This window comes from Simochromis diagramma, unplaced genomic scaffold (genome assembly GCF_900408965.1).
Source record: "Simochromis diagramma unplaced genomic scaffold, fSimDia1.1 OVJJ01000304.1, whole genome shotgun sequence".
Taxonomy (NCBI): domain Eukaryota; kingdom Metazoa; phylum Chordata; class Actinopteri; order Cichliformes; family Cichlidae; genus Simochromis; species Simochromis diagramma.
Window position 1 is genome coordinate 19,163,277 of NW_024387030.1, and position 12,595 is coordinate 19,175,871.

The 12,595-nt window shown below is 42.0% G+C and overlaps 1 protein-coding gene across 8 annotated transcripts in view; it reads right to left on the reverse strand.

Annotated features, from left to right (window-relative positions):
• LOC120739766 (nesprin-2-like) overlaps positions 1-12,595 on the reverse strand; it is an 85,386-nt gene that overhangs the window by 62,344 nt on the left and 10,447 nt on the right. For all 8 annotated transcript variants that reach the window (XM_040041641.1, XM_040041640.1, XM_040041634.1 and 5 more), the window contains 15 exons: positions 11,842-12,069; positions 11,207-11,362; positions 10,680-10,921; positions 8,439-10,506; positions 7,626-7,960; positions 6,700-6,844; positions 6,396-6,596; positions 6,042-6,301; positions 5,151-5,310; positions 1,984-2,139; positions 1,686-1,826; positions 885-1,061; positions 529-666; positions 236-421; positions 24-137 (listed from right to left, as the gene is read on the reverse strand). In XM_040041641.1, coding sequence (XP_039897575.1) covers positions 24-137; positions 236-421; positions 529-666; positions 885-1,061; positions 1,686-1,826; positions 1,984-2,139; positions 5,151-5,310; positions 6,042-6,301; positions 6,396-6,596; positions 6,700-6,844; positions 7,626-7,960; positions 8,439-10,506; positions 10,680-10,921; positions 11,207-11,362; positions 11,842-12,069 — 4,707 coding nt within the window. The remainder of the gene's footprint in view (positions 1-23; positions 138-235; positions 422-528; positions 667-884; positions 1,062-1,685; positions 1,827-1,983; positions 2,140-5,150; positions 5,311-6,041; positions 6,302-6,395; positions 6,597-6,699; positions 6,845-7,625; positions 7,961-8,438; positions 10,507-10,679; positions 10,922-11,206; positions 11,363-11,841; positions 12,070-12,595) is intronic.

The window sequence follows — 12,595 nt, forward strand, 5'->3', positions numbered from 1 at the left end:
TGAAAACAAAGAAACTAACAAACCTTTAAACTGTCCTCTCTGGGGCTGGGAAAACTCTCTGGAGAAGATAGCAAGTTCTTGATCTCTGCGACATCATTCTCCATCCGCTTGACTTCACTCTCAATCGCCTCCACCTCCTAGAGGTTAAGACATTATCAGTCTAGTCTGACAGTAGAGAGTACAGTCTAGATAATATCCACTGAAGAGTAAAACAAAGAAAACAATCTAATCTCACAGCGGCAGCATGCTCCAGCTGAGACAGAGGAGCTGTGAAGCTGTCCTGAACGTCGGCCACTTGGCGATCTGCTTCGACCAGCTGTTCCTGGAGAGCTGTGACATCACAAACCTGCGACATTTCCTTCAGGACCGAGCTGAAGCCCTGCAGTGTGTTTCTGATCTGGACTGAATCATCCAGGACCAACTGCATCCCCAAGAGACAGAAAGAGCATTTTTTGGTTAAAAATGAATCACCACAAAATGGTTTGCTGTGCTGTGGAAAGAGCTGTGCAGACAGCAGAGTGTACCGACCTGCAGGGCGTGAACGTGACTGCTCAAACATTTAGCTGTGGTGTAGGTGCAGGGAGCGGCAAGCCACGACTGAGCCTCGGACATCCAGCTCTTGGAGCTTTTGACCATCTCTTGATGTTCCTGAAGCCACGTTTGAATCTAAAGAGAAACAGAATATTTAAATAGGGAAAAGCTTAGACATTTTTAAACTTATCACAGATGATAACAGAGACAGTAATGTGGAAGATTTAGGTTAAAAAGTCTGAGCTTGGTGATTCAAAGTCATCATATTTTTGGTGTTTGACACTAAGCAGACAAACCATACAGCAGGGCAGTGAGGAGTTGGACAGCTAACAGTTTTAGGAAGCTTTTCTCACCTTGCTGATCAGGGTGGTCCTCTGCTCTGCCTGTTTGGCCAGCTGGGAGTGAAGCTGCTGAACCTCCACTAGTCTTTCTGTGAGGATCAGCACCTCCTCAGGCTTCTCTAAGTCTTGCATGTCCACTTCCAGCGCTGCCAGACGCGAGTGCCACGCATCCAGCTCGTCCCAGGCACGCTGAGCACACACACAAGGGGAGATTTATAATATTTATTCACTGACACACAAGCTGATTAGCCAGCCCCCTTCAGAAAGTGTTTCCCTCACTCACAGTTGACTTGTGAAGCAAGTCCTCGCTAAAGAGTCATTTCTGTTTTTGCAATCTATATTTTACATGAAAAGACGCACATAATGCTACGAAAAGAAAGTGGAATTTGTTGGTGTATTTGAAAACAGAGTAGGAGGATGAAAGCAGCATGAAAACTGAAAATAGAAATAGATGTACGCTGACTGTATGTACGCAAAAAAAAAAAAAATCATAAAAAAGAAAACAAAACAAGACTCAGCCCAAACGGCTTGTGTTTTCTCAACAAAAGAGCAGCGAAGTGATCACACATGTAGAACATGACACACACACAAACACACACACACACAGAAGGCAGCAAAGACGCATCCCAAACGGTACAAAGAGGTCAGTAAAACTTACCACGGATCTTCTGGCCAGCAGAGGACAAATGTTATATTGGACATCCTGTTATGTTTCCCTCACTCTTTTACAATCTATTTAATAATGATTTATTGTATTCTACTCAACAAGCTGTAACAATGAACCAGACACCCTGTTTCCTCATCACTCCCCACCTTCTGAGTGATCTTTGCTTGGGTCACAGTGGGGCTCCTCTGTTCCAGTCTCTTCTGAACAGATCTCAGGCCAGCCTCGATATCAGACATCCTCGCGCCCAACCTGTGAACAGGACCGCTCCTCTCTATCGCCTCTCCCACCTGATGGAACAGTCAGGAAAAAATATTATCAGCTAGACCTAAATGGATGTTGAATTTATTGTTTTGTTACAAACATCTGCTTATCAATAGATTATTGATCTCTTAAAGGATCAATACACTCCTCATCATTAAAATGTCCAAATTAAACCCTTTTCACCTTTTCTTCTACTTGCTGCAGAGACTTAGTGATGTCCTGCATTTGGCTGTCAATATCAACGGGGACCAAAGTGTACATATCTGAGTATTTCATCTTCAGGTTCTCCATGATACGGTGCAGCAAAGACTTCTGGGTACACAGCTGGCTGTAGAGCGCCTGAAACCACACAGATAGGCAGCCTTTTAAATAAAAGGGATTACAAAAGATATTAACAAATAAATAACAAGAAAGAATAAGTGTTTTGAAGAGTCTGTTAGAAGAGAAAACTAATCATAACAACAGAAATATTGATGGATTTTCTTGATGACTCATCATACCCATAAACTATTTTGCTTGGGTCATTGTGCTTAGCACCAAAGAGAGTTTCCTCTATCAAATAACACTTGTAAGCAGATGCTTTAAAAAAATGCTGACACTTGACTCTCTAACTAACATCAGCAATTTCTTTTGCATAGATGTCTACAGTTTGGGGGTTTCATTTTATGCAGAGCAGAAATCTTATTTTGGGACAAAATATCAGTCTTATGTACAAGTCTCACTAAAGAAAGTCCTTCTTGTAAGCTTTTAGCTCCTTGTCAAGCCGTCCTCTCGCTGTGTCCTGCTGCGCTGCCGTCAAACACAGTCTGCCTCACTCCTTCATTTACAAAATACTTAAAAGTGAACTCATTTCACCTCACTATGATTCTACTGCACAATAAAAACAATATAAAGATCAGAAAAAAGTTAAAATATGACAAATAACACAGTGGAGACTACCTGGGTCTGAAAGCGTCCGATGGTCTACTATACAGGGAGGCGCATCTTGATATCACGATGGGAAACTGAGCTTCTGTGTGTGTGTGTGTGTGCATTTGTGTGTGTGTGTGTTAAACAAAGCAAGGGAGGAGGAGAGGGTATGCAGAGACAGTTTCTTTGCATGAGAGAACAGGAGATGAAGAGTGCGAATTGTGTGTGTGTCCTATAGCTATCTTTGTAAAGATCAAATAGTGTTTTATGGAATAATGAACATTTTTTAATTAAGAAGCCACCTGAGGTCATTCTAGATTTAAAACACATGAGGTCAATGTAGAACATTTAGAGATTTTAACAAAGAGAGACGACATATTTGCAAAACCTGTGTAATTTTGCAAAATTCATATTTGAGGAAATTTATATATTTTTTTAATGGTCTCTGTCTTTAATAAAGATATTTAATGAACTCTATATATTTTAGAAAAGTGAGGATATTTTTATTCCTGCTTCTGACAAAGGGATGTTTGAAAAGTTAGCATTTGATTTTAGAGTGAGTTAGTTTTACACTGAGGTTAGCTAAAAGCTAAAATACATCAACATATGACAATGAGTGTCCTCACAAGTGCAGCAGGAGAAATGTGTGTGTCTTTGTGTGTGCCCATGAAATGACTTGGCTACAACGGCCACCTGGAAGATCCACTTACAAGACAGAACAAAAGGTGTCTGGTACAAGAGCAGGATGAGGGTGGAGGGAGTGATGGGGGGGGGGGGGGGGACCGTTGGATGACGGAAAGGGGGTCTTTCAGAAAATGTATGTGTGTGTGTGTGTGTGTGTGTGTGTGTGTGTGTGTGTGTGTGTGTTTGAATAGAAAGCTGGAGTGGATGAGATGTTGGCCTCTGCTCAGGTTTCAGGACAAAGGGCAGAGTGATTCTGTGGGTTGGTGGGTTCATAGACACAAGCACCAAACAGCTTCTGGGTCTGAAGCCAAGCCAACGGTTAGATTGAAAGATTTAATATTTAGTGACACTTTTACTACACAGCCAACAAGCTGCTTCACTCTATATTCATTAAGGTTAGGGGTAGAAAAGCCCTGATGACTAATTCCTGGATTCATCAGTAAGGCTTTGGGAGAGTTCTGACCAAATCTGTGGTAAACATCCTTATAATATCTGCAAAGTAGTTCCTACCAGCTGTCATAGAAAAAAGTATTTAAACTTCTGGGATATTGATCTATTCACTTAAGCAGTGAAGGGGGTTGTTAATCAATTTTCAACTGCTTTGTTGTTCACCACCACATTTTGTTTGAGCGGCTGAACAATTGGGTGGGTGTATCTAGATCTGCTTTGGAGTGATTGTCATCACATCTTTCTGAACAAGTCTTTTGGTGGCTGTTTCTAAATACCAGTGCTCATCCTGTCCTCTTAGCTGTGGTGTGCCACAAGGTTCTGTATTGGGGCCCTTATTGTTTCTATTACATCTACTCTAAGCACCTCGGCCAGGTTGCTCTATTATTTTTTTCACTTTGAATTTTGGGTGTCTTTGAATATAACCCTCTGTAGGTTCATAATTTTTATTTTCATCAAATCACGTAACATCCTTCAGTTCCTGACACATTGTCCAGTATAGATATCCAGCATGATTTTTTCCCCCATTGAGATTTTATGTGTTTTCAAATTGTTCCTTTAATCTTTTAATTTCTTTGAGCAGTGTATAAGCATCACTCTCAGTGTTTAGTTGTTGTCATGCTGTTGAGTGTAACTTTTCTAACTGAGAGCAAAGACAAGTGCATCATTATAAAAATAGCTATGATGTTACACTGAGTACAAATGCATCATTGTGTTTCATTTCAGATGATGAAACTGTCCTGTCTCATTAGAGGCTGATTATTTCCGCTCCAGTGGCTGGGATGGAGCGAGAAACTGTGAGCACACTGATGTGTTTTTAGATTAGAGGATTACAAAGTGGGACCTCGATATACCCAGAGGTCCTTGAGTGAACCGGAGGAATGGCTTGCCTAATTAGAAACACTTAGATTTCACTAGTGTTTTCTTTTCTCTACAAAGGTTTAATTCGCAGTTGGGGACGATTTACTCATCTCCAAAATTCTTTTGGGGAGGAATATAACTGCATTTCCAGCTCATGGTGGATTTTAGTCATCGACATGCAAAACTTATGGTATCATTCAAAAATTAAGACGGATCTAGGCTATGTAACCTTACAAGGTTCAATGACTGGCATGACCATTCACAAAAACTACTCTGTCAGAAAATGAATGACATTTTGAGTGCCCTTGTGAAAAAATTAATGGCAAGTCGTGTTATCACACTTAATGTATTGAAATGTAAAGCAAGTTTTAGAAGGAACTTCAAGGAACTCCACAAAACCGTGTGCAGGTGTGATGTAACTCTGCCAAACAATAACTCAAGAGTCTCACCTGTAGCTCCTGTGTGCTGCTGCTCTGCTCCATCTCTGTCAGAAGAGATGCAGCAGCCTTCAGCCAAACCCGGATACCCTGCAGCTCCTCTCGCACCTTTTCTCTGTCCTCCAGCTCCTGCCTAGCTGCCTGCAAACCCTCCCTGCTTCTCTGCTTCACACTGTGAAAACACACAAACATCCAGCCATTTAAATAGAAGCTAAGCAACTTTACGGCTGCTTACCTAACATCCATAAGAAAATGACTGAATACAACATGACTATTGAATACAACATATGGGTCCTAATGCCAAGTGTAAGCTGGGAAGACCTTATACACCAATCGCCTTCTATGACTAACCTACTTAAAGCTGACTGCTTAACCAGGACTTATGGGTAACTTAGTCTCTGTGTGCCTAAAGAACAGAGATCATAATGAACATGGCTCATTTATGCATATGAAAGAGGAGAGCAATGAAAGTTTGTCAGGAAAAGTATCAATGCCTTCTTAATACTACAAAACTCCTCTTCTTTCTCAAGCATACTGCATCACTAAACACATATGTGTCTTGTAGGACGGAGAACGTCCTCCTTTTTAGAAACATCACACTGCTCTTCTTTTATTACAGATGGATTATACACGAAACCACACATTGTCCAGAGCCACAATGATAGCTTTAAGTCAGGTCTTTCAGCCTTTGTGTGGTGAATGTTCCAGGATTAAATGGATCTGATTTTGCTGCTGGAGTCAAAAGATTATTTTGGTGGTTGTAATTACCTGCACAGTTATGCATGTTGGTAGAAGTTGCAAATTTCAAACTTGGACTGTAGTTTCATTTAGAGTACATCAAAACATAAAGGGAGTAAAAACTTGCAAACAGAATAATGAGTTGCACATCAAACAATATCTCACTTGTCATATCGGCCCTGCATTGCTTGCAGCTGCTGACAGAGTTGAATAGGAGGAGCCTGCTCCAGGTGGGCAGGGACACCCAGCAGCCTGGCAGTGCGCAGTTCCAGTGCAGACAGCGCTCTGTGTTCACAGTCCAGCCTGTCCTGGTACTGTTCCCAGGACTGCAGCACGTCCTGAAGCTCCTCGGTAGATGCCTTCACCTTGGAGCTGTCAGGAAGCTCTGCCTCCACTCCCTGCAGTAACACAGAGGCCTTCTCCACCTGAGAGGAAGAACCCAACAAAATTGGCCATTTATAATTAGGGTTAGCTAAGCATGCACAAAAATGCTCAAAACACATGTCAGTGTAAACTTACGCTGTCTGAGATATCACTCCATTCTCTGATTCTCTGTTTGCTACGGGTTGTCAGCTCCTGTGTGCAGTGACGTAGTCTTAATACCCATCTCCAGATACAAGTCATGGCGGTCTCCCTGCTTCCGCGACAGCTCTGCTCTGAACACCACTCCTGCAGCTCTTCCAGATGTCTCAGGAGGGCCTCCATCTCCTCTCCAAGTGCCTGATTAGGGGTATCAGTAAAAATGAATTCTGTTTCTGTGTGGAAATTTTCAACTTTTATCCACAAAAGCATTAAAGTTTTTTCAGAGGAGGTTTATACTCACTCTAAGATTTGCCTCCTGGTCAGTGCAGTCAGTGAGACAGGTGACCTTCTGAGTGATGAGCTGTAAGAGTCTGTTCGCTGTACTCTTCACGCTCTGCATGATTTCTTCTTTGCACTTGATGTAATTTCTGTGCTGCTCTGCACACCTGAAAGACAAATATGTTGATCTTTTAGTGTCAGATTTAAAATAAGGGCTCACATTCACAAAGGCTCTGCAGCTTAATGCCATTTGCAGGTCTTGTAGTTTCTGTCGTGCAATGACTGTTTAGTAAATGTAGTAAAGTGGTGACAGTGGTTTGAAAAATGCTAAATAGCTAAACAAGAAAAACAAATATTTCCAATGCAGCGAGTGAAGGTTTTTTTTTTTGATAAATAACTGTTACTTGTGGGCACCAGTTTAGCTCAATGGGTGAACAGGAAGAAGTTGACAACTGTTGGTGTGATCATTCGTAAATGGAAGAAATATAAATGATCATCAGTGTCCCTCAGTCTGGAGCTCCGTGCAACATCTTGTCTCGTGAAACGAGGATGATCATGAGAAGGAGGGTGGATAAGCTCAAAACTAAAGGGAAGGAGCTTGTTAACGATCTGAAAGCAGATGGACCAGTCACCAAGAACACCACTGGTAACCCGTTACACTGTAATGGACTGAAATCTTGTGGCACCTGCAAGGTCCCCTTGCTCAAGAAGCCACACGTACAGGTCTGTCTTAAGTTTGCCAGTGAACAGCTAAACGATCAGAGAGGGCTTGAGAGAAAGTGCCGTGGTCAGATGAAACCAAAAGTATTTGGTATTTTAGCAAAACTAATAAGAAGAAAGATAACTATCATTATTTCTTTGTTTTATCTTTGCATGTGCAATCACACACTTCTACCAAAAAAAGCTTTTCAGGAAGATAAATCTGACTTTTAGGACTGAGCTGAGTACCTGCTGAGACACTCCAACTTCACATGGCCCTTTGCCTGGAGAGTGGACATCATCACCAGGAGTTGGCTCAGAATACTCTCTTGGAGCTGCTCCACCTTCAGTGGGGACAGGTATGGATGCAGAGCAGTCTGGTCTTGGAGCTGTTCCACATGAATTTGAAATTGCTGCTGGAGTGAGGCCAAAGCCTGCTGGGTCTCCTCGACTCTGTCACCGCAGACCCCAGCAGAGCCCTGAGGTGGCAGCATAGACACCTCAATATCCCTCAGGAACTGTACAGCCTGTTTAACAGAACAGGTGTAGCTTCTCAGTGACTCCCTGGCCTGAGTGATGTTCTCCTAAAACAATAGGAAAACAAACAACACATTTTTTCAGATTGGCAGGTTCACTCCATAGTGTAGATTTTTTTTAAACCATCTGCGTAATTCATTTGCTTTGTATTTTGCTATTGTGGTTTGTTCTTTCAAACTGAACATTGAATAACCTTTAAAACTGTGAAAAAGAGCACATTGTTTGTATAGACTATATTCAAAATGACAAGACTGAAAAGGTGTTTGCTCCATACTGCTCTACCAAATATGGTGTAGTATTGCTGATGCTCTCTAAGTTTGAAATTGTTATTTTATATTTATACCTACTGGCACATAAAGACACAAATGAACAAATTTGTCGCTAAATCTAACTATTGTGGAGGCTTAATTCAGCTGTATTGCATAGTAATATAACATATGCTTCACTCTGATTGGCTAAGCTTATTACAAAGCAATTAAAAAAAATACTGCAAAAACAAATTGAGAAATACTCAACACTACTTGCCATGTGGGATTCACATTGACCGAGGACTGCATTCTTCAAGTCCATCAAGTCTTGAGATCCACTTCTTTTTTTCTTTCCCTTCTTTTGCTCCAGCACCCCCAGTGCTCTCATTCTTGACTCCACAGTCTTTGTCAGAGACACCACTCTCTCATATTCTCTGTTAATTGCTGTGTCATTTGGCTCCAACGTGGGAAGTTTCTCAAACTCTTTCTGGGTCTTTAAGAGGAAGGCCTTAGTGGCTTTCCTCTCTGATTCCAGGTCCAGGTCCATCAGCAGGTTCCACTCAATGATGCTGAGGTTGTTATAGAGTGTCATCTCCAAGGTGCTAGGACTCTCCTCATTTTGTTTAAGCCTTTGTTGCTCTGCAGTCAGCTGTGAAGGGTAGAGGTCAGCAGAGATTGTGTGTAGTTTTGAGCGAGCCTCTTCACACAATCCCTTCATCAGATGAAACTGGATAAGAAGGTTCTGACAGATTCTGTACTTCTCGTCTGTGTCATTGCCATCTTCTTTTGTCTGGTGCACCTGTTCCTGAATGCTTTCCCTGAGATCCTCGACGCATTGCCTCATGTTTAGGTACCTCTCTTGGTCCCTGGCTTTCATTTCTAGGGCATACATTTTGCTGTGCAGCTCAGAGATGACAGAGTTCAGTTCTTTTGTCTTCTCATTGGGAATCCAGGGTTGCAGGAGGTCAACTTGCGACTTGTGTTCCAAAATCATGTGCTTGAAAGGCTCTAAAGCTTGCAGGGACTCTCTTGTAATGGGGAACCTGTGTCTGCTTAGATCCACCAACATCTGCCTTAGACTGTTTTCAACAGTGACAAGTTTTTTCTTGCTTGAATCGAAAGTCTGGGTGAGTTCATTCAGCTCCTTCTTGTTATTTTTCTCTTGGCTGCTAATGGTTCTGATATTCTCCTGGAGGTTGGTAAGCTTGTCAAAAAGCTGACAGTTCTCTGTGACACTGAATTCAGAAGTGATATCTTTGCTCTTAATAAAAAGAGCCTCACAGACTGCTTCCTGCTTCTCAGCCTCATCCAGGGTTTCTTGGATTTGGCGGGTTCTGCGATCAAGTTCAGCAGGGCTCCTGAGCTCACTGTCTGGACCCCAGGACGCTTCTCTTTGCAGATGAGCCACAACCCAGGAGTCTAGATCGGCAATCTGTTCAGATAGCTTTTCTCTGGTCTGTAGTCCTGATTCCACCTCTTTCACAGCTTTGGACAGCTTCTCATTGGTGGACTTTGAGAGTTCTTCAAGACATTTCAGAAGACTCTGCACCATAGGCACCTCTTCAACCTGGTCCAGCTGTGGAAGGAGCTCAGTCATTTCCTCCGCCAGTGACTCCAGCTGACCTTGTTTGGCCATCACCTCAGATTGCAGCTTCTTCAGATCCCTGAGCTGCCGGTGAACTTCCTCGGGGAGAAGAGCTACTCTCTTTTTCCTGCCCTCAATATCACTCTCTGTCTGCCTGGCCCAGGCCAGGCCTTCCCTCATCACTATGACAATTTTCTCCATGATAGGGCTGTTGCTGTTCAGGGTTTGGGCAGCCAAAAGTTCCTCTGTATGAGAAATTTTGTCCTTAACGCTCTGGAGTCCCTGATGGATCTCCTTTGTTTCCATCTCCCACTGTGGGCTAAATAGCAACAGCTCTGACAGCTGTTGTAAATGGAGGTACTTCTGCTGGGCTGCTTTAACCTCAGCGTTTGCCTCCATCAGCTGTCGAGCCTTCTTGCAGTTCCACTGAGTAACTGCTGGAAACTTGGCTTCAAGGTCTTTAATGATCATTTCCAAGTGTTCCTGCAAATCTGATAACTCTGACAGGAGGTTGCTGGTCTTGTGAGAACGGGCATGTGTGTGATGAAGCATACTCTCCACAGTTCTTTCCAGAACTCTCCACCTCTCTTGTAGGTTCTTCTGCTCAGTCTCTGCAATTGCTCGCTCATACCGGGTAAGGTGGGGGCACAATTTGCTATGGGTCACAAGCAGCTCCCCAAGTGCTGTTCTGTTATCCTCCATACTTCTTTGTAAGGAGCCTAGTCGCTCTGCCTCCTTGGAGCTGCTCTCCTGAGGGGATCTGAAAAAAAACAACAACAAAAAGTTTGCCGCAACAAATTGTAAAAGATTTTAGGGGCTTATCAGTTAGCTTTACAGACAAAGGAAGATGACAATGTGTGAAATAAAAAGTGTTAAAATATCTTAAAATACAAGTATTAAAGACTAAAATGAAACCATTGGATGGCAACTCACGTTTGAAGAGCGTCCAGTTCTGCGGTTGCTTTGTCCACTGCATTCTTAGCTGTTTGGATGTGCTGGCAATAATCAGTCACCATCTGCAGCTGAGCCTCCTTACTCTGAATAATATTAGCTGCATCCTGGGCAGCACTGCTCCACTGGTCCTCCAGATGCTCCAGAGTGTCCCTATTCTCAGCAACAGCCCCTCTCAACTGAGAGAGCAATGCTACCTGAGCCAGGGCAGCCTCTCTGCACTCCTGTATGCAGCAGGCAAGAGTGAGACACACAAAGGCTGAATTTTAAATTCAGAATGAGCTTATCTGACCCATTGTTATTTGAATTGCAAACACAAGGGCCTACTGTGAAAATGCTCTGTAAAATGTTTTATTATTACGATTATCATGATTTTTAAAAGATTATTATTGTTATTATTATTATTATTATTATTATTATTATTATTAATAATAATAATAATAATAATAATAAGGAGGCACTTTAGCACCATGGATGTTTTTCTAGTGATTCATGCTGCATAATCTCACCTGAGCCTCCTCCACCTGCTGGGCCATGGCTGTTGGGCTCAGCTCAGCTGAGCGGTTCTTGCAGTTCAGAAGTTTAGATATAACCCTACTTAGATGACTGTCCATGCTACTGGTAGATGAAATCAGAACCTCTGGAGCATCCTCAAGTGGTTTACCCTTCAGACAGAAAGACACGTCAGATGCAGAACAGGGTTTGTTAAGGCACAAGCTTTGGTTTTGTTGTTTAATTTAGGGCCTATATGAAAATATATATCAGAAAAAAACAGTTTGAGGGAGGAATTGTTATGATCCTCTCTACAGAGTAAGATATGTCTTGACCATATAAATTGCCTCAAAGCTCTCACAAACAACCTTTGCAAACTCTGCTTTGAGGTTTTTCTTGAGTTTACTTCATATATCTAAAACTGGATTGAACTGAACTGATGTGAAAGAGGATTAAAAAAAGAGTCAAAGTAACTAAGAATTATGATCTACATTTCAGCCAGTAATTATGATAGTACATGTTCATCACCGCTTTATTTGAAAGATTATTCTGTATTTTAATCCTACATATAGAAAGTGACCATTTGGAACTTCTGTGACTTTCTTGGTTCAAAAACAAACACAGAGCCAATGACAGATAATATTTATTTTACCTCAATGAGTTGACTGCTGGGTCCCATGTCTTTGAGTAGCTGTATCACTGTCAAAATGGATGTTTCTCCTGGTGACTCCAGTACTGTTTTCTCAGTTTCCATGTCATTTGCATCTATTTTGTTTTCTTGAGGGGTCAGTCCTTTCAAATGGGGTTCTTCACCCAGTACAGTATCACCTGATGATATCTGAACCACCTGCAGTGATGTGTCAGTACTGAATACTTGCTCCTATAGTGGACATGAAACTAGGTATTAATGCACATATATACTCTATGTCAGCGGTCCCCAATCCTCGGGTCACGGACCGGAGTCGCTTGGTACCGGGCCATGATAGTTGAGGCTCGGGTGTGAAATTTATGGTTTTCAGGGTTTTTATTGGTTTTTATCGTTGGCTTCCCTAGGTCTTTTCCAGTGTGTTATGAATAAATCTACTTCTTTTTTTTTTGGTACCAGTTTTATTTTGTTGGATTAATTCGTGACAACGTAAAGGCCGGTCCGTGAAAATATTGTCGGACATAAACCGGTCCATGGCGCAAAAAAGGTTGCGGACCGCTGCTCTTTGTGACCAAATTTTACAAAAACATTAAGTTGTATTAAATAAGACTTGACTAACAGGTGAGGCCATTAACTCTGAAGGAGTAAAATCATACACCAATTGAGAAATTACATTTGTTTTTTGAAAGACCTCTGCATAATGCAACTTCTTTTTGCAATCAAGAGCTTCCCTTTGCAAGATTGAAGGCTTTTCTGGACT